The 25,649-nt window shown below is 41.4% G+C and overlaps 1 protein-coding gene across 1 annotated transcript in view; it reads right to left on the reverse strand.

The window, feature by feature from the left end:
• dachd (dachshund d) overlaps positions 1-12,802 on the reverse strand; it is a 90,076-nt gene extending 77,274 nt beyond the window's left edge. Inside the window, exon 1 of the mRNA XM_085373971.1 lies at positions 12,120-12,802. Within this exon, the coding sequence (XP_085230097.1) occupies positions 12,120-12,676 (557 nt within the window). The 5' untranslated portion in view covers positions 12,677-12,802. The remainder of the gene's footprint in view (positions 1-12,119) is intronic.
• Between the last annotated feature and the right edge of the window lie 12,847 nt (positions 12,803-25,649).

Here is a 25,649-nt window from a genome sequence, read left to right on the forward strand (position 1 = left end):
TGATGCATTCGAGATGAATAAAATGATATTAAAATTAACACATTGAGCATCAGCACAGTCACATTTGACCTGTGAAGTGTGCTTAAGAAGAAAATATTATAATTTCCAAGCTCTGGGTCCAGATAGGCCGTGAGAGCTGTCCATAAAATCTGCTGAACTCGTCAAAAAAATGTGGCACAAGTCTTGACATCGGGCTTTATTCGAATATATGAGGAGATAAGGAGACCGACGGGGGCAGAGGATTTACCCTAATAGATTTGTATAGCTGGTGAGAGCCCCATTTGAAGTGTCCAAGGGAAGATCAGTGTGTAACTCTAACTGTTAAACGGAGCTGGGTCGAGCCCTCGGAGAATCTGACCCACGTTCCACACGGTGTTTGCCATCTCCAGTCCAAACATGTAAGATTTGATACTGCTGTTCAGGCCTGGAACAGAGGGGAAAAACAAGCCCAGTGCCACAACAAAGACAGGAAATTCAGCATAGATTCCTACTTCTCTCTTTTCTCCAGCCCCTCTATACCTAACAATGCTGGTAATGGAGAGAGAACAGTGCCCGGAGCTGGCAGAGACACCTGCGACATATTTTCTCCCCCACTCCCACTCACCCACCCACCCCCATCCACCACCCTCCTCGCTCTTCCCACCCCCTCGACATTAAAGTCCTTCACAGAAATCAGAATTTAATAAATCACCCCAGAGCCTGACAGAGTTTATCTCTGGGGGTCGCCTCCACTGTGCAGAGACTCACAGACAGACAAAGCCCGGCCCGATAAGATGTGAAATTAAATACAGTTAGCAGTTTGAGACAAAGGAGGGAGAGTGTCAAACCGAGCTTTGTACGACGTAAACGGCTGGCTGCTAGTCGGGGCGCGTGCACGCACACACAAACGACACCGAGATGGCGGGGTGATTCATTTCAGGTTTCCTCTCACATTTAGCCTCATTTGCATCATCCACTGTCAACATATCGCCTCTCCCAGATATGTTCAAGAGCTTTCATTAGACGTCCAGGGGATGACATCCTTTTTACCCAGATGCACCATTATTAATCACCAGCTCTTCTCCTATGTGGACTCATCTCCATCACGGATCAAACGCTATCTGCCCGTGTTTCCTTTCATTCAGCAGACATCCCTGACACCAGCCATCACTACAGCTAAAGGAGACTTATGGGAGTGTGTTAGGGCTCAGACGACCTTATGAATGCAGTACATAAGCATTTAGTACTGAGAGGATATAAATGTGAGGATTTGTTCGACACTGGTAGGATCTGTCAGCAAACCTCCAGCCGACTAACACGTGTGCCTCGCAGCATACCAACTGGAGGACTCTGTGAGACAATTAGTGGCACTTTGAAAAAAAGAAAATGAAACATCCAGTATGAAATTGCTGCCTGGTGTTAGAAGCCTGATTGCAATGTCTCCATAACAGTGTACCGTAATATTCTTTTCAATTAGCAGCGGTCTCCAGTTCACATCAGGATATGGCCGACCTCAGCTGTTCAAAGCTGATTTTTTCCCCCTGCTCAGTAGTTAAGAGAAAGCACAGTCAGGTTTCCAGGAAGAAGGCGAGCGGGTTGCTTAATAGGCTTAGCCTGGTCGTTGGACCTGACCTTTCCCTTTAACAATACCGGGGCCGTCGGGCTCGGGCCTGCTATGGGAACACAATGACCCGTGGGTGAAGCCTAATCTTCTCCAACTCCATTCTCTCTGCTGACCAGACAGCCTTCATCCACAGCCTCTCTGTTGCTCCAACTGATGTCTTCCTGCTGAGACAACAGTGCCAAAGAACTGTCAACAGGCCCGGCCCAGCGGGGTCTCGGCTGGGACGCTCACACAGAGCCCTCTGGGGTCCGCAGGCACTGACACTCTGCGCTCAGACTGTGAGTGCCCCTACGCAGAATGTCGAGAATGACAGGAATGCTGGGTGCCATCACGAATCCTGATAACGCCGTACATCTAAGAGCATGATTAGCAGTCTCTGTAGTCAGCCCATCTATAGTTGTTATTTTAAAAAAAATGGGCTGGTGGATATTGTTGGCTTGTCACTGCAGTGCAGCAGCTTGTCATTTCAAATAACCTGATCCCAAACCTCCAGCATCACATGTCCACAACGCCGTAGCGCGTCTGTGATAATGGCAGATGATTATATTATTGCGTATGCGCTTAAAGTTTCGAGTTCAGTAAGTACAACTCTGGAAAAAATATGCATTAAAAGCTTGCCTTTTGATTTGGCCTCTACAATTGTTGTAGGAAGGCATCGGTTCAGATAATATTAGTCATTAATGTTTATTGCTAGGAAAAATAAATGGCTATGCTGTGGAAAAAGCATTACACGTCAAAGAGTATTGTAAATACGTGTTATACACTCACAGATCCGGACCCACTCAAGAGATTAGCCTCGAGTGATTCTGAATCTCGTCATCCAAAGCCCATTTCTGTGACAAAATGCATCTGATAAAGAAAGAAAAAAGTAAAGAAATGCCTCAAAACTCAATTCAGCGCTGCGCTACTTAAACTTCTTAAGTGTTTGATCTGTGCAGGTGCTGACAAGGCTGTTCATTCTTTTCCCCAAATATTTTCTTGTTTTTATTTTTTTCGCCCCCCTCCCCAAGTTCAAATGATGTGCTGCAAAAGGTTGTTCTTTCTTCTCCGCGCAAGTAAAACTATACAAAGAGGTGTTTGATCTTTGAAATCCGATCTGTATTTCTAGCATTGTCTCCAGTTCCTACTGTGGCATCTTAAAGGTCAGGAGTGAAAGGCCATTTGATAACTACAGAAAGACCTTTCGGATTTATTACGCTGCCTTTCATCTCCTTTCCTGCGGAGGTTAAAACAAAGCATTGCATCCTTTGAAAAAGAAAGGATAAAATGGATCGCTTTGGAGCCTCAAGCCTCTTTTTTTTTGTCACTAGGGGAAGTCTGGCGTGCAGTGTACAAGGAAAACTCTAGTGGGATATGTTTCTGAGAGCGACCAGTCTTCTCAGGCACAATTAGCATATGTCCTCTCAACCTTCTACCAAACCTCTCAATGAGACCCTGAAATCCTATTGAGATATTATTACCACTCAAACAGGGCATTACACGAAACATCTAAAGGATGCACGCAACCGCTCGGTGCACACGCGCAAACACACACGCACAAGCTCAATGACATCCACTTCCCTCTGAATATTCCTTTCTTTTTAATGGTAACCTTGGGAGACGGGCCGCACCGGCGCGACACTTAACAGCCACTAGTCTGAGAAAAATGTTTTTGATATGCTTGTGTCATTTAATCATCCACATTCTGCCGAGGCTGTGCAGGACAATTTTGCAGGATATTAACTCCCAACTAAACCCTGGCTTGTATCATTTGTGGGGCCAGTCAAGCAGGAGTCCCAGGAGGAGCAGAGACTTCCTCCTCACAGTCGTAGTAATCTAAGCTTGACTGGGCACACACACACTCGCACGCAGCTACACACACAGACAAACACACAACTAATAGACAGGTAGAATCAACCATAAAGGAGGGAAGGAATCGGTAAACGTGTGGCACAAATAAAGGCCTTTTACTGACAGTCGCAACAGTAAAAAAGAAAAAAAGAGCACGAGTATATTTGTGATTTGGGTGATCAAGTAACAAAAAAACAACACAGCCCAGGGAGGTTGAAGCACAGCTACAACAATTTTACTTCCTTTTCTTTTTTCATTTTCACCCCAAAAAAGTTAGAGATTGAAGAGCATTCGTAAAAATGTCACTTTAACGTGATCCATTTGGACAGCTCACATTGCTTAATGGGGTAGGAAATTCATTTTTTTTCTGCTGTGGGACAGACATAGTGGATGATGTGATTCTATGCAAAATATATGAAGCCATTACTAGAAAAATGCATGAGTTTCAATAGTTGGGGGGGGGGTGGGGGGTGGAGAAAGTATCTGAGTGCACGGAGGCTATCCCTATTCTTTACCAAGAAGCATCGCATACACACACACACACACACACACACACAATGCAAAAGACAGCAAAGGCAACTGATGAAAACCATTTTTGTTCCGTCACAAAGAACTAGGTCACCCTCTCATAATTGTCAATCATGCAATAAATCTCTCTGTGGCACAAATGAATACAGCATTGGAAATGAGACAAAGCTTATTGGCATGCTATGTCAGCTTGACTCAATTCATCCTCCTTTTCACACAAGACCATTCATATGTGAATGGTCTTGCATACACATACACTCTCTAACGGAGCGCCCAGCACGCACTCGCGCGCAGGCGAACACGCTCACACGCTCCTAATGTGAAAGACACACAGGGTTAATATATGTGGACAGACCATTTCAGCCAAGGGCCGCTTTATTATCATAACCATGTTTGTTTCCATAGAGAACGTGTCTCACTGTATTTTCTGCACTACTGTGGAATTACTCGCAACGTACACAAGCGACTGTTGCAGCGCATCACTTTCAAGGGATTAGCACACGTACGGGCAGAGTTTGACAGCTTCAGACGGTCGAAGTTATCACAATCACGTGCAAGCTGTATTTGTTTCCAATAACGATGAACAACTTGCTTTTTTTTAAAAATCTTTTATTATGAAGTATTAAACTAAACTCACAAGCATTACCAGGTGTACAGTGGTTCTGTTTCCTGCTATCTGATTGGCCGGGAGCATTGGCTTGACGCAGCACTACAGCTCCATCCACAGAGGTTTGTGTCACGTCTCTTAGGACCCGACTGTCACTCTTTAAGAGGCGGGTAATAATAGCCAGGCGCCACAGCAAGTGGTGGCACAGGCGATTTTAAAGAAACATCAGGGAGACGGTGACATTTGAGTCTGCGAGGAGAGAAACCCAAGCGCCGCAACCAATAAAGACTCCCACCGATATTCTCACTAGGCTTACAGGGGAGAGACACAGAGGCAGAGAGTGAGGGGGCGCGAGGCAGAGAGAGATGTCAGTGTTAGATGAAAATGTGTTGACCTGGAGATATTGATACCCCCGTTCATAACCTCTACAGGTGTGCGTCAGGAAGCAGCTCTGGGTGTGGCTCTCTCTGTGGATAAAAGCCAGAGTTGCAGACCTCATTGTTTCACAGCACACTGAGCTGTGCACGGTTCACTTTGAACTGGCGAGAACTGAAACTGAGAATAGAGGTACCCTAAGTAAATAGAAAAAAAACAACCACTTTTTGATTGGGCAGATTTATTAGCGAGCTTATGGTGATTTTTTTCTTCTTTCTCTCTCATCTTTTGAAAGACAGATCTGGAGCAATCTGTCGAGCAGCGCCTCACATCAATCTCTGTTGTTAGATGTCTCGTCTAGATATGACCTATTAATATATATTAAGGTAGTCTCGCAAATAATCGCAGCAAGTGAGACAAAAGTGTTTTTAAAAATGTAAAAATAACACAACTCTTCATTCCCTCTTTGCAGACTCTGATCCCCAAGAGTTTCTGAAACTCCAAAAACCAGAGCCATGAGAGAAGCTTAGCATCTAGCCTGCTGGCTCAACAGGGAGCTTATTTTATGCACACTGTTCGCTATAATTCAATGCAACAAATTGACTGCATAAAGTGTTTCTGGTGTCTAAGTGAATTCAAATTCACACAAATAGCTGTGGGGATGTTTTTTTTTTTTTGTTTTTTTTTTAATCGCAAGGTATTGACTGAGCAGATGCTTTGAACCACCGTAGAATGTGCTGCTAGTCTCAAGTGTCATTAGCTTCAGGGCTTTTCCAGCTAGCGCCAGGTAAAGATTAGATAACAATCAGCCCTTTAATAGATACTGTTGGAGGCACTGGAGCCGTTCCTGTGCTTTGCTGTTCATCTGAAGCTAACAACAGAAGAAGAAAAAGAGTGGAAAGCGATGTCATTTCCTCCCCGGTTTCTTCTCTGTGATGTACCGCTGAGCCCAGCAAGGAACACGGCTGTTGTTAAATTACATGTAACTGTTGGCTCATAGCAGAGTCATTGCAGAGTGGCTGTCTGTCTGCGGTTAAGCATTCCTGCTAGGATTTTTTTTTTAGAGGCACAATTCTTTTGTGTGCCTATTTTTTTAAAGAGATGTTGAACATATTTAGACATGAATTTGAGAAATTTAACTTTGTTATGAAATTCATTTATGATTAGTTGACCAGCTCCTCACAATTCTAGATCAAACGTGAAAAAACAAAAGAGACGAAAAAAAGAAAATTTAATTTAAATTGCTCTATGCCGGACAAAAGACGGCTTGTGCAGATTCTTAGCCCTTACTCCCACTGTAATGAAAAAAACTGCTGTATAATATGATGAGCATTACTTGAAATTCCAAAAAAAAAAAAAAAGTACAAAGGGCTTTTTGTTGGAGGACTTTCTTCTCTTAATATCCTCCAATTATTAAGGAGGAGTACTGCATTGAGCAAAAGAGCTCCAAAAACATTGACACTGGAGGAATAACATCTGCATGTTTACTCAGGAGAAGATTCATCCCCGATAGCCTCCACGAAAATGAAGAGGGGGAGAAAAAAACAAGGAGAGGAAATTTGTGGAATCCCATCTGAGATTGCTTCCCTGATGGATTCCTTTTCCTGTCAGCTCAGACGAGAAATGAAGCCGGGGAAAATTAACTCCTGATACAGCTACGCTGAATTAGACAGAGAGGAGGGGGGAAGAAGAAAAAAAAACCAACAGACTTTTTAAGGATTCCAGCCTTGTCATTTTCAATTTTCTGCTCTTTGGACATGCTTGTATTCAGATTCCCCAACATCTATTCGCCATATCAATCCTAATTAGACAATCTGGGCCCACGAAGGATGAGAGCGGAGTTATTTGCATAATTTAATCATAAATACTCAGTGATACATATTTCCAAATGCATTTGTACAATTATCTTTTCATCCTTGGGGCAAAAGTATTAATATGATTAGGCAATAATTCTTTAAAAAAGAGGGAAAATAGGAAACCAGCAAGTGTGCACTCTTTTTTAAACTCCAGCTTTGGGCTATATGAAAAATTAATTAATTTCTGAGGAAAATCAATTTCTCTATGTGACCATATTAGACAGAGCCAGGCACGGCCCTGCATTCCTCCTCCAATCAGGAAATCTCATCTGCTCCCTCTAACTTCTGTCAGTAGCATTTAACATCCTGGTACGAGCGTCTGTGACTTCCGCTGTGCTCCCTAAATGCGCTGTAATGCGAAAGAGCTCGTAAGTAAAGACGAGCTGGGGAGCTGTGACCGAGGACGGAGGAGAATGGAAATGAGCATGACCCAAAATCTATTGCTGGCGTGTTAGACAATCACTCACAGGTGAAAGAAATCATCAGGAAAAAATCAAACCGAGCTTAATGTGCAAGATTACTCGTGGATAGATGGAGAGATTTTAAACAGCTTAAGTCTAGGGGGGGGGAATCTAAGCTAATGCATGTCTATGGTTGAGGAACGTAGCAAATAAATCATTTTCACGCGCTGATCAATGCAGAAAGACCTGACGGACGTCGGCGTTGAGATTTTAAGCCACTTCGTTTCGCAAAGGAATTAATTGGTAATTCAAACTGCTGTTGCTGTTCCAGTAAAGGCATGCAAATAAGGCAAATTAACAATACAGGCCTCTTTGCCATGCAAATAGCCTCTAAATCCACAAATGACATTAGACAGTGTCAAACAAAGCCTCTCTAACAAGTGAAATCTGTGGTTTCGACAATCTTGCCTCCCACTTCATTTAAAGCTATAGAAATACGATCCCAGAAAGCAGTGAGGACTTGATGTAATGTAACTTTTTTGTTAACTGAGCTTCTCCGTGGACCCCCTTCTCCCCAAAAAAAAAAAAAAAAAATGTTTTAATTTGCTCTTGTTCCAACTGAGTGAATGTCAAGTCAATAAAGCAATTCTGATTTTCAAGGAGACTATTTGTTTTGCGGGAAAAGAAAAAAAACAAAACACCTTGCCACCATCTGCCAACTGCACAGTTGACTTGAGCACATGTACTGTACCTAATCAAATTTAGCAGAGCCCCACTGAAGGATTAAAATGCAAAAAAAAAAAGCAGAGAAAGAACGAGAAAGAACCTTAAATGCTTCTTCTTTTTTTTTTTTTACTTCAATAAAGTAGCAAAGCACAATATGAGGGCCAATTTGGCTTTCAAGAAAGCAGTTCAATAGATTTGTATTTTAAACAGCTTTGTATACCATTATATCTCTCTATCTCTCTCTCTTTCTCTTCCTCTCCCTCTCTTTCTCTCACTCTCTCTCTCTAATCAGGCATCTGTCACTCTGTTTTTGAAGTTATTATCGCCCAGGCTCCCTCTTGGATGTGGTTGCTGGGTGACGGGTATCTCGGCACCCACTCTGACTGGGAATGATTTGAATGGAATCCAGAAATCTCCCCTGAGTACCTGTAAACACATCCGTGCCTTGTAGAAAACAAATATATTATAAGAGAGCTCAGCAGAAGAGAGGCGGGAGAGAGACAAGCTGGCACCCTCAGTGGCAGCTCACACTGAGCGCTAAACAAAACAATTACCGTCATTTGCAAATATGTGTGTTTAGGCATAAACACTCTTGAAATAGGAACAAGAGAGGTGATAGCTCTCGTAGCACTCGCTGTCATATCAGTATCAATTAGACGCATTTGTTAAAGGAAAAAGGGGCTTTCGCCGTGACCTGTCACTCGCGACACTTCGGAGGAGGATCTGCTCGACTGAAACAAGGCAGGTAAAAATCTATTTAAGGGGAGCATGTAAGTGAAAAAGCCATCGCATTCCCAGCGGTGGGACATCGTCTGGGGCGTGTGGTTAACCTTCAGAGGTAGACAATGATTGTCAATTAACTCCTGTATTTCTTGCGCCCCAGCATCGGATAGCCTTGCCTCCACAAAGCACACCAATGAGAGATATGCGATATCAACACCCCCCCCCCCCCCCCCCCCCCCCCCAAAGTCCCGCTCCCGCCCCACCCTCCGTGTTATAATAACCTTTCAGAGAGTTCAAGTGTCACACAGCAATAAGAACCTTTTTCATCCCACCGCGGGGAAAATGAAAAGGAAAACAAGTAGCTGAAACAGAGGGCTCCTGGAGAGGCCAGAGTCATAATGTTGGGGTGGGTTAGGAGGTGGGGGTGTGTGTGTGGGGGGGAATGAGATGGCAGAACCTGCATCAGTATGGGAGCAAGAGCGCAAGAGCGAACATGGCTAATCTGGCACGAGAGTCCTTAAGAAAATGAAGGGGCCGAGAATCGCTATATGCCGAGTGTCTTTAAAGATGAGCAATAATCACTACAGGGTAAGCAGACACAGTTTAAACACTCACTGTAAAACTAAGAACTTTAAATGAAAATGAATTCTAATTATTTAAATCTTTTTATAAAACACAGGAAAAGGGGGGGGGAAATCCAACACGGCCTTTGTGAACAGCTCTGCTTTTATTTTTATTTTTTTTTGAGTTGTGCTAAAGTAAGCATGGTGGGGAACAATTTGGTTGGAGCTTGTTTGTGTCCACATCAAAACTAAAACAGCGGGATGCAGTGGTGCTCTGTGATGCTATTCACATTCACACTGTGTACAAAATGAGACGAGTGTTGTTTTAGCACAATAGACTGTGGGAGGGGGGAAAAACAGCATGTGAAAAAGTAGGGCCCATTGTATAGGAGTATTATTCACTTCATTGTTATCACTCTGCCACTGTATAAAAAGAGTAGTGACATCGTGGTAATGGGGAGAGATGAAAAGCTAAACTATCTCGGGCAGCGGGCTGTTGTTGTGTAACCTGAGCGGGTTAACCGGTGAACTCGTCTTTTTATCTGGAGAGAGCACAAACAGCAAATAAAGAAATAAAACGAGAGCAAATACTTCGGAGAGGGGACCTGTTCTCACCTACGGGGCAACCCGCGTCCCCGTGACTCGGGCCGATCATTTTGTCACTAGCTATTCAACGACAAGGAGAGCAAAGCACACATCCCCGCAAATAAAATCAAACTCTTTCTAAGTAACAGAAGCCTTTTATCCAGCGGATGCCTCGCTCTTCCATGATGTAATTCTCCAAATGGGGCAGGCAGGCAGGCAGGCCGGGTCTGAGTGATTGATTTCAGCCCAGCACAGGGAGAACCTGGCTGCTTTCAGAGACAATTACAGTCCTGTCCATGTGCCTGTAATAGCCCAGCACTTTAGCGTCATTAAAGCGACGCGAGGCACTGCATTATCCTTTAACCCCATCGCTGGCCATCCCCCCATTGACAACCCGGAGAGTTCAACCACGTACTTTGTCACCTGAAGCCCCACGCCAGGCTTGAGAGGAGGATCACCGCACTGTATGCTTCTCTCTGCGGAGTGTGTGTGCGTGTCTGGAGTGTGTGTGTGTGTGTGTGTGTTTTGGGGGGGGGGCTCTGCTCTCTTGACGCTTTATGTAAATGAAGCTTAAGCGCCAAAGTGCACAGGTGAGATTTTTGAGACGACTGCAAGTGGGATGGAAACATAAGACTGCAGCATATTTATACGGGAGAATAAAAGGGGGGTGTTTACTGATAGCATAGACTGCAACACAATGCTGTAACATAAATTTAAACATCTGAAGTGCACGACAAGCAGCCTCGTCACTGTAATAACATCACTCTCAGACTTCCTCCCTGTGCGGTGCGTGCTATTTGATTTTTTTTTTTTCTTTCGTTTGTTTGTTTTTCTGCTGTTTTTTTGCCCACATGTACCTTTTTAGTTACAGCAACACTTTGAGGCTTCAAATATACTAAATGTTAACACTCGTGGATTTCTTAATGACACAAACTGGCAATAAAGAAGAAGAAGAAGAAGAAGAAACATGCTTGCGCAGCAACTTGTGTGTACGCGTCTGTGTGAATATTTGCACGCTGCATCCGAAACTCTGAATTAAGTTCGACCTCACACGGTTGGGGTTTTTTCTGGAGGGGACAAAAAATAGGGGAAAAAAAGAGGATGCATGCTTTAAAAACTGAGACTCAAAAGTGTTTATTGCTACCCCTCCTCCCCTCCCCAACTGATGTGAGCCTTTCCATCATATTTGCATTTCCAGCTCATTTCTAGAGCCAGGAGATCAATATGGAATCAATCATACTGACAGGTAAGATGGTAAATTTGACCAGGCTGAACCATCCTGTGAGACTGAGCGATACATCAAAGCTAGGAGCAACAGGACAATAATATTTTTTTAAAGGCTTTTAATCAAATATTGATCTTCGCTTTAAATCACACTGATTTTAAGATATTTTTTTAAAAAACTCCAAAAATAACTGAATGGGTCAAAATGGTTTAATGTATTTATTTAAACACTCGCCTCATTTGATTTAGTGAAATCAAGTATGTTTAATTAAGACAGATAACTGAGTGCTCTCATGAATTATCCTTAGCACTTACAGTGTGCAAAAAGAAAAGAAAGCTCCTCCATTAGTGCACTGTAACCTCCCTGAGAAATGTCATCAATACTAAAGGGGGATGAAAAAAAATCATACAAGAAAAAAGCTGGCCCTTTTATTTTTTTTTAATACTCTGGTTCCTTCTTGTTTACTGTCTGAAAACTCAAGTTCTAATTGAAATCATGCTACCCCCTGTGGCAAGGACAAATAATGAGGCATAGCCTAGTTTTATTTCAGTCATTAAAAAAATAAAATTGAGCTAAAAGCTGTCTAAAATTAAACAGAAATTGGAGTTTTAAAAAAAAAGAAAAGGCTCTTATTTGTAGTTGTATCTTTGTGGTGGCAGCTGTATAGCGAAAGTTTATTCAACAGCACTGTGAAACTCAACCAGGGTGTAGCCTACATTATCGATTCATTTGTTCAGAGGGAGACAGGCTATCCATCACGGCACAGCTTTGCCTTGCACGTGTTAAAAAACTTTCACTTAACTTTTCCCCTCTCTCTTTACCACTGGTGAAGTGCGCCGGTCTCTTCCTGCCCAAACACACCAGCCTCGGTGTTTGGGATGGAGTTTGACACACACACGCGCGCATTTTCACACACTCCGTGTAGGAATCAATTATTAAATTCGGCTAAGACAATCGTACGACTCTGACCGCTTGTTTTGCAAAGGCAAAATGTCTCCCCCTTTCTAGCTCCTGCGCCTTTACGCACGGCCGTGTGTGCGGACATTTAAACCCCCCAAAAAGAAAAAGGAAAATCCACAACAGAGCTCGCCACTAACCTCGCATTGGTGCAGTCGTTGTACAGGGTCTCGAAGTCTTTTCTGGAGATGAGTTTACAGCGGTTCACGCCGGGCTGGATGGCGCCGAGCCCTCTGAGGATGCGGACCTGCTCCACATTGCACACCACCGGCGTGATCTCGAGCCGCTTCAGCTTGGTGTAGACCGTATGCAGTCCGCCGACCAGGTGCTTCAGGAACAGGTCGAAAGCCTGAGGAAGGCAGATGAGCTCGCAGCCGTCCACGGTGAAAGAGGCGACTTTGGCACAGCGCAACTCGACCATCTTGCACTCGTTGTTTTGCGGTATGTTTTCAACAGGCGACGGGGTCGAGTACACGGGTTTGCTCGGGGGGAGAGCCGCGGTTGGGGTCGGGATGCCCGGGCTGCTGGTTGCGAGGAGCTCTGATCTGAACAGGTTCTGTCCGGGTCCCGATGGGGGGGCCAGGGATGGAGATGGTGATGAAGTTGTCGACGGCGGGGACGTCGTCGCGGAAGGAGTCGAGATTGGAGGCGGTGGGACCAGAGGGTTTGGTGGGATCAGAGCAGCCGGTACGGCCATGGTCACCTACAAGAGGGGAAGAGAGTAGCCGAAGTTCAAAGTAGAAAACCCAGCCTGCCGAGATACCCCTAAATGAAAGAATCCACGAGAGTTTAGCTCCTCAGATAAGTTGGAAAGTAAAAAGAGCTACCGAAAAAAAGGCGTGCTGAGTGAGGGTTTTTTCTTTTGGGGAGGGGGGCGAGCGGCGGGACAATGATCAAAGATAGGAGGAGGAATGACAGGAGGAAAATGAGCTGAAAAGTGCAGCTCCGCTCTGTGGATGAGTTGTTGTTGTCACACGGTACAGAGAGGGAGGAGCTAGGGGACAGTGGGAGCCTTTGAAGAGCAGATAACTGGGCTCCGGCCACTGCTCGCACGTTTCACGTCTGTTAAATGATTTCATTGCCCAAAGTAAATACGTTTATGCTGGATCATAAGTTGTAAAGAAAAGCGTATGTTTAAAACAAATAGTTTTTAAATCCCTTTTTGCCAACATTAATGCAAAGCTCACTTCACCTATGGCGATCAAGATTGGGGTAATGTTTTTTTTTAACTTTTGCTTTCATTTTCGTGCAAATACTAAAACAAATTTTTTTTATTAAAAAAACACCCTCAAATGCTTAAAAAAACCCTTTTAATTCGCACGTTATTTTTGGTAATTTTTGTCATATTTACCAAGAATGCACGCCAATATGAATCACTGTTCAGCCGACTCCATCTGTGAGGAAGGATGTTTGGTCTTTTTATGTGCACATCCAAAGTGGCTGTAACTTTTTGTCTTGTGAAATATTTTTTTGTAAGAAATATGTGCAGTTAATTGCATATAAAGCTTTCATTCATATATATATATATATATATATATATATATATATATATATATATAAACCCTGTCATGTGAGTTAGGGGTTAAAAAGTTAATGTATAGATTACATAAAGGTAGCATATTTTCTGGTAATTTTGCAAATTGAAGTCAGACAGTAAAGATTGATTTCCAACAGCTTTATATCATCTTTCACTTTAAGTGCATCCACTCAGTTTTATGTACTGTCCATCTCAAACCCCATGATACTTTTCACAGGAGTCAGGTGAATATTAAAAAAAATGTCATGTAGGTTAGGGGTTAAAAAGTTCATGCACTTAAAGGTAAAACCTCAGAAATGAAAGATTTAAAATATTAAACAATATTATAATATTTTAGAACTGAACTATTGAAGTTAACCCGGTAAGAACACAAAGCCATAAACTCCAGGAAGTGCAGGAAAGAAAGATAAGAGAGAGGAGGAAAATAACAGCACTGCAGAAATGTGCAGGGTCAAGTCCATGTGCAAGTGTCTTGCTGCAGCTCATATACACTTAACTGCACATTTATTTCCAACCACTAAGGTACATCATGAGGTGGAAAACCTGACTTCCTGCCTTTCCTAACAAATCAATCAGTTTATGCAGGGCACTAAATCATGTACGGATTATTTTAAATCAGACGTTATTTTATTTAAAAGATGGCAGGCCATTATTGATTTCCTGGGACATTTGGATACTGCGTACATCACTATAAAATTCTTTGTAATCCATTTCCCAACTACCCGAGATTTCTAAATATCAAACTGGTTGTAAGATAAATTATATAAAGTATACTATACATATATGTCACGGCTTTATTATTTTGTTTGCGCAAACTTTTTGAGACAAATGTATTTCCCATTAGTTGGATTTCAGTTAGTTTCATTCTGGTGAGCACATCAGCACTTATTATGTATTGCACATCTTAAAGATTGTTGCTTATCTGTCTGCATTTGCCTTAATATTTTGTGTATTTCTTGTGTCCTGTTAGATCAGCTTTAAGATAAGCAGTGTGCCATTTCAAAATTATCATTCAGGGAAGAGGTAGCTTGTAGTGTAAAATCAATAGCTGCTTAAAATTCATTGCCAGGCAATCCATTTGCCCTTTATGTTGCTAACCTTTCACTTAAATATGCACCATATTAAGATTTCATTATATACAATGAATGTCACAACAGTTTGCCCACTATTTCTCTTGTTTGCATGGGTTAACTGCAAATCATGGCGCTTGTAATGTCTGAAAAATGACTTTCATTAAGAGTATGCAGAAAAAAATAGGGAAACTATATGAGCTTGAGTGGTCTAATAGGTATTAAAAGGCACCACCGGATGTGTATGATGTTTTAGATACAAAGGCCCTTTAAACAGACTGGATGTGTCTGTATCCAGTTACGAAAACAGCCACATAGCACAAAAACATATCCGTGAAGTGGTGAAAAGTGAAATCCTTACCTGATGTGAAATCATGTATTTTAACACAATCTCAAAGGAAACCATTTCTCAGCTTCTGAGAAATGGTTTTTAGAAAGTTTACTTGTGTCTCGAAAAAAAAAAAAAGAAGTGTCTCGACTTTTTCCTTAGGCGTTGGTGACCTAAGTATTGGCAGCTTGGAGAAACACTTTCAAATTAGCCCCATGAAAGGAGTTCTCTGTGGCCTAATATTTGGTTAACTAAGTAACATAAACAGTTAACACAGTTTTCCTAAAAGTACACAGAAGTAGAGTACATGTGGATGAGATTGCGGTAAACAAATGACTATGTCAAAATGTAATCACCCCCCCGTATGATGAATGGCATCAGGAAAGTGTTTGAAAATGTATGGATATGGGACAGGACTTGTGTATGATCAATGACACAGTATATTGTTTGATGTAATAATTTATTCACCCCATAAAGCTTTGATAAAACAATGTTGAAAAGCAATTTAAATTGAATTCATTTAAATGTCAATTCTCATGGTTAGGATTTTTCTATAATTGGCTATTTAATTAAAATAATTTTCATAGTCATTAATACAGCCAGCAACTTGTAGCGCGCTGACGTGTTTTAATTACATGGTATTAACAAAATTGATATGCTTTAGAAAGCATGGTGAATAAGAAATAATTAGACCAATCATACATCATCCTCTTATGGACATTAAGTGTATCACAATATAATTGATGAACTTAAAAAAAACGAGAAAGATAAATAACTTTAATTGTACAGAGTTGGTGTACAGAGCTGGGAACAAAGAATCATACTTACGATGTATTATATTTCAGAGGCAATTCATTATCTGTAACATCACTTAGCTCTCTGTGCCCAGCACTCTCCCCTAACCTATGATTACATGACATTTGAAAGCAGTGATACTGTGTAGTCTTTTAAACTGTCCTTTTACCCAGTCTGCATAAATCTTCAAAGTGCTTTTCCGCATGGGCAAATAAGAAGAGGAAAAGCAGCTTCAGACATAAGAATCATTTAGATGCTTGGAATAAAGCTCTTATTGATCATGAATATTTGTTTTCTCCAAGGTTATACTGCCTTGACCCCATCTATCCATAGACATCGGCCAACACAAACATGCCACTTGGGGTGAACGGGGGGATGTCAGAGAGCACTTTCTGATGGTGGAGGATGAGTGATAATTTTCGGCACAGTCTGCATCAGTGTCTTTCCATGTAGAAAGAGTGGACTTTCACACCTGCTGTCGAGTTGTTGAGTTATCAGAGAGTGTTTGTTCAGAAGCCCTTACTTTTCATTTACAGAGCAAAATATGATCCTTTGACCTACAATGGCTCATTCATTAACCAGTCAGTGGAGTGCAAATGAGGTATTACTTACTACATTCTTCACGCACAACTCTTTCTCAGCTCCTCTCATCTGTGCATTTGTTACTTTTTGTTTGTTTTATATGAGAGCAAATTGAAACTTTTTTGCTCTCGTTCAGATATCAGACATAGAAACTCTTTAAACTTTTTTTCACGATTTCCTTAAAGAATTTTATTTTGACCTCTCTTTTATGTATAAAGCCATGATGCATTGAGTTTTTCCTTTCCAGTCACCTTTCTCACTCACTATGTGTTAACAGACCTCTCTGCATTGAATCATATCTGTTATTAACCTCTGTCTCTCTTCCACAGCTTGTCTTTTATCCCGTCTTCCTTCTCTCACCCCAACCGGTCGCAGCAGATGGCCCCGCCCCTCCCTGAGCCTGGTTCTGCCGGAGGTTTCTTCCTGTTAAAAGGGAGTTTTTCCTTCCCACTGTCGCCAAAGTGCTTGCTCATAGGGGGTCATATGATTGTTGGGTTTTTCTCTGTATCTATGAAGTGCCTTGAGGCGACTTTTGTTGTGATTTGGCGCTATATAAATAAAATTGAATTGAATTGAATTGAATTATAAAGCGAAGGTAAAGTCAGTATTGTTAACCAAAGTGGTGAAATATAAAAGAAATAAACTGAAAAGTTCTGAAAGTCATAAAAGAAAGATAAAACGTCACAATCGGCCAGGATTTGGTGAACTGAATTCGTCTCTTTATCCTGCAGCAATTTTCTTCAACAACACTGCCAATATGAAACAAAGTAATTCGGTGCAAGAAGCTGTGTGTACACTTAACCTTGACAGACGTGCGCTGAGAGTTTGGGCATTGTAGATGCGCAGTCTTCGACCTCTTCACCCAATTGTTTGGACTCAGCCGAGCTAATAGAAATGCTCCTTCGCGCAATAACAGCTTTCTGGTAATGTAACTGCTCAAAGGAGCAAATGGAGCTCAATTCATTTTCAAAGCACCAGCCCCACCAATAGTACCACAATTAGAGTAGTCACGGCCCACATCCTCTAGTGCTTCATTTGATGCCACGCAGCTTCCAATATAACTGGGGTGCAAGAAACAGAGATTTGTGGATATCTAAATTGCTAAAGCAGAAACCTGTATAAACAGCGGTAATTACCGGCCCATTGACAGTCTCTCAGTGTTGTGCTCATTCTGCCACAGTCGCAGTGATTAAAATGAATCCTCATCGACTTCTCCATTAAAGCGCTGGCAGGAGCGATCCCGTGACCTTTCCCCATTGATTGAACATAACAATCACAATTCAATTGTAATGCAAAGAGAACATTTGTTATAATGTACACGAGATGCATGAGCCATTTCCTGGGAGCGGAGAAGGGTAATCAATGGAGTGACTCTTGGCGTGATGCAAGGAGAATGAGGCTGTGTTTGCGGGCCCTAATTCATACAGCCTGCAGTGTATGATGGAAAGCAATGATATGCATGTAAACACTCAGATTTCTCTCTGCTCATCATTCAGCGGGATAACAACAAATTCTGATTTCTATATCTACATGCTCTACGTCACTGTGGTTGGCAGTGGTGTACATGCCTGCACTTTAATTCAATCTGAGGTTACAGTTTGCACCGCAGTCATACTGAGGTATCCCTTCCAAATTGTCTTTCACAGAGCAGGAAATGCCAAGAAGTGACTTAATGCAACATCTGACTCCAGACTACACAATACTAGAAGAGTTACTCAGCTGACGGCTGAGGAATAACCTAAACCGTTACGCTCTTGGAACAATCTCACATGAAGCTATACAGTGTGTAAGTGAGAATCGAGCAAGGACAAGCTTGTATAAGCACAATAACTAACGATTAGCCAAATTCGTGCAAATGAAACTACAACTTGAACAATCTGTGTGCCTGAGAAAAAGAAAAGCATGATAGGCATAACAACCCATGCCGTTCAATCCCCCTTTAAAAGCCGCACTCGATCATGTCTTTCAAAAACTGCCTTATGAAGAGTGTATGCGAATTATGTCCTTAAGGGATTTCGTTTTAGAATCAGGAGATTATAGTTTACACGGACATTAAACAGATTAAACCAGCCAGCTCTCTAAAGGCAGTTTATCTAATGGAGAAAATGTGGTATGCTAATTGAGAAATTCCGATGGTAAAATTATATTTAAACCCCGCGCTCTCTCGCTCTCTTCCTGCTGGAGGATTTTTAGTTTGGCTTGATGAAATCAAATGGCTAATCACAGCCATAAGCTGAGAGACGTTAGCTGAGTGAAACAGTGTTTGCCATGCTAAAAGGTAATTGTCCCGGAAAACTTCATCGATGACAGATTCAATTCCATTTAGTAAATGTTTAATAAATGTTGTACAAACAGGCAGGCCTATCTCGCTGCGCTTGGAAAACAAAGGGAAACTTTAATTGCTTTAATCATCCCTAGCTTTGACGTTGTTATTGGCCTTAAAAATAGCAGTTAACAGAAACTGTCCTGCTGAGGAAATTGAACCACATTTGGAAAGCGATCCGTAATTAAGATAGGGGCATCCCGAGCAGCTAGGTCCCAGCAAATTGTTGTGACTAGGAAAAACATTCCAAGTCATACAAAGCTATTCAATTAACAGAAGGACCCAAGGAAAACAACCTCTCTATTATGTATCACTTACTTTAATCAGATCGAAAGCAATTGTATCCCTTTTTGAAATTCCCTTAACGCAAACATGTTAATTAACAGATAGGAAAGTGGAAAGATGTATTTTTCATTAGTGGGTAAAATAATGTTCCCCTTTAACATCAAGGAAAATCAACTGCTTACTGCAGTTAAACCAGTCAGCGGTGTAAATTCCCTGCCAGCATTTTTATTTAAAACCTCATTAATGTGCTTCAACCCAGCATAGCTGTACCTTTAATCTGCACTAAAAGGAAATAATGCGTTTCCTGCTTTATTTACCAGCCTTACTTAACAAGTGTTCCTGTACAATTAGAATTGTTAATAGATCTGGAAACAAAAGGACTTTGAAGGTGGGAAAGTGCTGACATTATTTCACAGGGGAAAAACACTCTTGAGAAAAAAGATCTGCTGTAAATGTAGTTTCCTGGAACACAGGCGTACTGCAATGTTAGTCTCTCTCATTAGAAATGCCATGCACAGGACATAAATCAAGGCCCGTAAAACATTTCATTGCCACACAACACTAAATTACACACTTGCTGGTTTGCCACACTGATTGTATTTAAACGTTGTAATTTTACTTTATTCCCATTAAATCTATGCAGAGTTTTACAATCCATAAACAGAGCATCCGTAATAAACGTTAATAAATGTCATAATTTGCATTTGGAAAAAAACACCCCGCTACATTTTTGCAAATATCAATCTATGAACCTTTCAACATTTCGTCAAACAAAATGCTAATTGTACCTTTAGGAATTTAGGAGACAAGTGACAAGAAATGAGATGCAATGTCCTTTGGAATCAGGAATCAGGGAATCAGCTAAGCGGGAATACATTAAGGGAGACACCAAAGCAAACCGGAGGAGGAATGTTCATATAGTGGAAAAAAAAGAGAATGACATTACATATATTATCATTATACAGATATGCCATTTAAGCATTTAAACACCTGTTTCACGTGACCCTTTGTTGCTCTGTTTTGTACTGATTCTCCCCACTTTCCTGCTACTTCTTCTTTACTTGATATACATGGAGAAGCTTACCCTCATTGGCTAATCCTTATAGCTTACTATTGCAGGTTTGGATCCCACTTCTACCTCCAGAACTTCCTTAATTCTTTGTGGCATAGATTCAAAAACAGTCCCAGAAACATTCCTGCTGCAGATTTGTGGGCGGCACCTTCGTGATGTGATTCTCCTGTTCCACCAAATCCCAAAGGTGCTCTGCTAGATTGAGATCTAATGAGGCCATTTAAGTACAGTGAACTCATTGTCATGTTGAAGAACACAGTATGACATGAATGACCCTCGTGACTCAGCTGCTGAAAATAACCATCAGACGATGGGCACATTGTGGTCACAAAGGGCTCGACATGGTCAGGAACAGTTCTCAGACAGGCTGTGGCAAATAATTGATGCTCGGTTGGTACTAACAGGCTCAAAGTGTGCCAAAAAACAAACAAACTATTACATCACCACCAACCTGAATTGATGGTACAAGGTGGAATGGCTCCACAGAGAAAGTGCAGCTCATCAGACCAGCAACACTTTTACAGTCCGGTCTAATTCAATTTTGCTGAAACCATGCCCACCATAGCCTCATTTACCTTTTCTTAGCTGACATTAGTGGCACACAGTGTGGTCTTGTGCTGCTGTGGCCCATCTGCTTCAAGCTTTGACGTGTTGTGCATTCAGAGAAGCCTCTCTGCATACCTTTTTATTGTTGCCTTTCTATCAGCTCTAAGCCGTCTACCCATTCTTCTTTGACCTCTGCTGTCATCAAAGAGTTTCTATCCAAAGAACCAGCACTGACTGCGTGTTTTTCCTTCTTCTCTTTCGGACCACGCACTGAGATGATCATACACGAAAATTCCAGGCGATCATCAGTTTTTGGAAATATTCAACCTGCTCTTGCACACCAACAACCGCGCCACACTCAGAGTCACTTACATTACCTTTCTTCCCCATTCAGATACATTGACTGAACTTCAGCAAATCCTATTAACCATGTTTATAAGAACAGATATTTGCTGTAATGAGCAGTTGAGCAGAAACTTATATAAGAGACGGACTATAAATGTATGAATGCTGTGCATTAACTGAGATTAAAACTATTACTAATGTCATGTTGAAGCTGTTGTGTGCAGTTGCATCAAAGCAAACACTCATTATTTATTAAATTACAGCACTTTAAGTTGTATCTTACATTAAGAAACTGTCAAACTTTAAAGTGTGCTCCTCAATGTGCAGAAGAGTCTTCTTATACAGGCCAAGATTTATTAAACATATTATATTTAATATGTAATTTTTCCAAACTTACAGCATAACGTCCTAGTATGAAGCAGTGTATATTAAATACTAACCAGCTTATCAGTGCAATGTTTAAAGTATGAACAATAGGACAGAAACGTTAAATTATACAATTGTCTTTTAAGTAACAGACAACTGCAGGCAGTTTGAGAGGAAACATTATATAACTTACACTTATTTTGTGTGTAATGCAAGATGAGGTTTGGTTAGGTTTGTGTAAAATTACCTAATTTCCCACAGCTTCATAAAGCTAAAACTACACAGCTGAACATTTGTAGTAATAGAGAAGAAACCATTTTTAATGGAATCATGTTTGGCTAATGCCCAATAAGTTAAGGGCGGTATTCACACTGAATCATTGTGTCATTAACATGAACACCAATACATCTTACACTGAGCAGGCCAAGCCAAATAGAAGCTGCTTGCCAGTCCAGCAGCATCAACAGCCATCAGTCATGGAAATAATCGGCAATTTGTAGCAGTAAGTGTGCTTCTTTGTCCACGTGTTTGCTTCACAGTGGGTCAGTGATTCTACAGTGTGCGATATAATAATTAGAATGTATTTTGTGAGTAAATACGAGAAGTCGTTTCTCTTTTTAGTATCCAAAATGCAATACATCAGAAACTCTTGGCATGGCACCGCCACGTTCTTTAATATCTCTCAGTTTGCATTAGGTCACCGTGTTCTGCCGACTTAAACTATGCATCCAACAACAATGATTATTCATGTCATTCTTCAAAGGTCCTTGAGAGAAGCTTGATGCAGCAGCGATTCAACCTTTCGTATTAATTCAAGCTTGGCTAAGACTGTACCATCTGGGCCCTTGTACTTCATGATTAATGCCAAAGAGTTGATTCATATGTGCAATTGGAGTTTAATAAACATGGATTTGGGAGTTAAATGGCACATACAAATGCTCGGGATGAACTCATTCATAGTATCTAATTTGTGTTCTCTCTAATAAATCCTGCACATAATTGCTTGGTACAATCATCTCCCAGATACACAAATATTGGGATTTTGTGATTAGCATAATGTGTTTCTTCCATAGAGGAAATAATCCTACAACTCTAAGATGCCTTCAGACATATGTACATAAGATTCTTTATTTGGTCCAAATTAACTTACTGCGGGTACAGCGTGATTAATACTGGCACCAAAAATAATTACTGTTCAACGCTGCACAGATTAAGCATTGAATAAGTTTTTCCCTTTTAAAATCATGTTGTTTGTAGTAGACATTATGGCTTGGAAAACAGAATTGACTTTGTAATCCTTCTCTTACTTATGCTCTCTTGATCTCTTTCAATGTCACAGTACTTAGTGGAGGCTTCATGAAGGAAGGTGCTACTACTGCTGGTAGTATCCCAGTCTGACACAAAGACACCACACAACAGTGACCTCTACAGGAATAGAAGAAATCAAGTGAATTCCAGTTCATGCTTACTTGTACTACTGTAACATTAGCCCCAAAATGATCACATTAAACATTGCACTCACCTGATTGTGTTCTACAAAAGCACAATCTTTGTTTCTAATAGAGTACAGAATTATATTTGTTTTATTACAAATACCAACAACTAAGAGCAATAGTAGTTTCTAGAAATTTGCATTTATGGCACAACTAAGAAGTTAGATTATTGTTGCTTATTGGCCACTGGATCCCTGTGGATGAGCCAGGACCAAGGCAAGTAAGAGTAAAGGTGTAACGCAAACAGGTGAGTTTACTGCATATTAACAATTAATGGCCTCCCGAATTCCAATCCCTCTTCTTTTAGCCCAAAACAAAGAACGGTGCCGATCAGTGTCTTTGGTAGCGTAGAGGAAGAACGGGTGGGTGCCAAGCCACACAGACCTCAGCCAAGTGCAGGATCACAGAGGAGGAATGAATGATGCTCAGATAAGGGGCAAAGTAAAGAGGGCAGACCAAACAGGAAAACTAAGACGGGAGAATGTGCGGGGCGTTGCCTGCCTGAGCAGGGAAATGTGTTGATATGAATACATGGCATTCCTTTTTTGATTCTTGGTGTATTGTATAATCTGGTGTTTTTTGGGGGGGTTTACTGCAGTAATGACTGGAAATATTCCAATTTAGCATGTATCACCAGGGTGTAAACGGTATAATAAGGCGTCATTATATGACAAAAGTGCAACCCTCTAACTCTAACTTAGCAGAAATATGTAACTTATTTAGTAGAAGCTCTTTTAGTGCAATAATTCCTTTTGCAGAGTTGCTTAGCAGAAGCGCATACTCTGATTAGAAAGAAATGAACTATCACTAAGGAACAACACATCTGAGAAAAAAAAAACGGTCCGTGGGGGTTAAATATGCAGCTCTTGAGCTAAAGTACTCATGGCACAATTGGAGACCTAAAAAATGCTAAATTAGTAGTTGAGACCAGGCAGAGAATGGAAAAAAGAAACACATAGGCTAATCTGCCTCTTTTCCCACACAAGGGACCGGGAGAACACAGGCTATGTTGTACCCCCCTTTTCTTCTTACCCGAGTTCTCCTTTATGTATTCAAATTCACTTCAGCAGCATAAAATTCTCCCAAGAGACAGCATTGTCCTCCTGTTTGTCCCTTGGGCTTCCCATCTCTTAGTAACATCTCTTCACTCCTTACAATTTATCCCTACATCTATCAGACAGACTTTTTTTCACAGTACCCTCTTTTTAAATAGTTCAATGCAATTTAAGGAAAATTAATCAAAATGCCTTTAAAAAAAAGGCATTTTTAAATACTTAATACAAATTATTCTAGTTTTTTTCCTTCTTTCTTTATTAGTAGGACAGTCAGAAACAAGAGCTCTGAATCAGCCTTTCACTGGATTTAACCCCTGAATAATAATCTCGGTTGTGTTATCATGTGTGAAAACAAAGGGTACACACATTTTCCCTCTCTCTGTGTCTCGCTGCATTCAGGAAACTTAGAATGGCAAATTTTACACTGATGGCTGAGTTGCAATTGCAGTTACAAATGTATGAACACTAAACTTTCATAATAACGCGGTCCAAATGTTTCAAAAGGCACGTAGGTCTGCTCTAGTGAACTTGAATGTGTGGTCCTTGGTGCATAAAGTAAGCATAAGGCCAGCTCTATAGCAATGAGGCTTTACTGAATGAAAAAAAAGAGGGGGGGGGAAGCCAGAGGCGTCAGAGTTAATACATTAACGAAGGGGACGACGAACAGACAAGAAATACAAAGAAGTGAAAGGACGACTGATTAGCGTGGAAGTGAAATAATGCTTATTATGGCTTATATTTTCCGCACTCAAGCGATGATCCAAATATAAGTTGGTGAATCTGGAGCCTCGGCGTGGAAGAATATCACGAGCAGTTGCGCCAGGGGCTTTTACTCCGAGAATAAAATCATCACACTTTAGTGGGAGTGTTTCTATCACATTCTAAGTATCACAATATTGTGATATCTATTCACTGCTGGCATGATGCAAATGGGCTCAATGACATGCTTGCCTCTACAAAACTCTCCCACAGGGTTCTAATAAAACAGTACAATTTCCCGCTCTCCACTCTCCCTCAGAAATGTAGCAGTCTGCAGCCCTGTGATCTGCCACAGACAAAATGAGACGCAGCAGCTACAACAGAACTGAGACGCAGCCAGAGTATTCCCTGCGCTCCTTGAATAGATAATGCTTTCCTTCACATTCCTTTATTCTTTCAAAAAGAATGCATCAGAGGCCAAATATTAATTCTTCTCGTCATATGGAGGAGCTACACAAGTAGCATACTAGGATGGGCTTTTGAATGATTAAGGGAACACATAAAGGGTTTCTTGTGGCGCTTTGAACTTTCTGCAGAGTTCTGAGCACTCGCAACTTATTCCCCACTCTGCAGGAGACTTGATGTTAAAAGACAACATTAATGAAAGCTCTGTAACAGGTAGAGACAGAGGGATTAATGCAATCTAAACACAGCAAGCCTCTCAGAACTGGCTCTGGCTAGCAGGTGAACGAGGAAACACTTTTCCTCACTTTCCCCCTTTCCTCTCACCATGAATCTCCTTTAAAGAAATGCCAATAGATCTGATTGCCTAATTCACTATTCCCTCCCTTCCTCCCCAGGCCCATAAAGATGCACGTGTGGGGGAATCACTTCAAGGAATGACATTGACTGGGGAAGTGCTGACTTGCACCGCTGTTTGTCTTTTGATGTGAGAGATCAAATCAATGTACACGCCTGTCTCCGAGCAATGTGCAGGCAGATTAGCATTAGCCCGAAGGTGCCTGCTTACACTCAATCATTAGCGTTTACGTGCAACTCTCTAAATAATCAGGATGTACTCAGTGACGTTGTAGGTGCAAAAATAGAAAGAGAAGAAAACATTTGAAGACATTTGAGATGAAGGGTAGTGTGAGGCTGTCATAATGACACCTAC

This window comes from Diplotaxodon limnothrissa, linkage group LG16 (genome assembly GCF_057381915.1).
Source record: "Diplotaxodon limnothrissa isolate DT_005_m linkage group LG16, D_limnothrissa_male_GT1.1, whole genome shotgun sequence".
NCBI lineage: Eukaryota > Metazoa > Chordata > Actinopteri > Cichliformes > Cichlidae > Diplotaxodon > Diplotaxodon limnothrissa.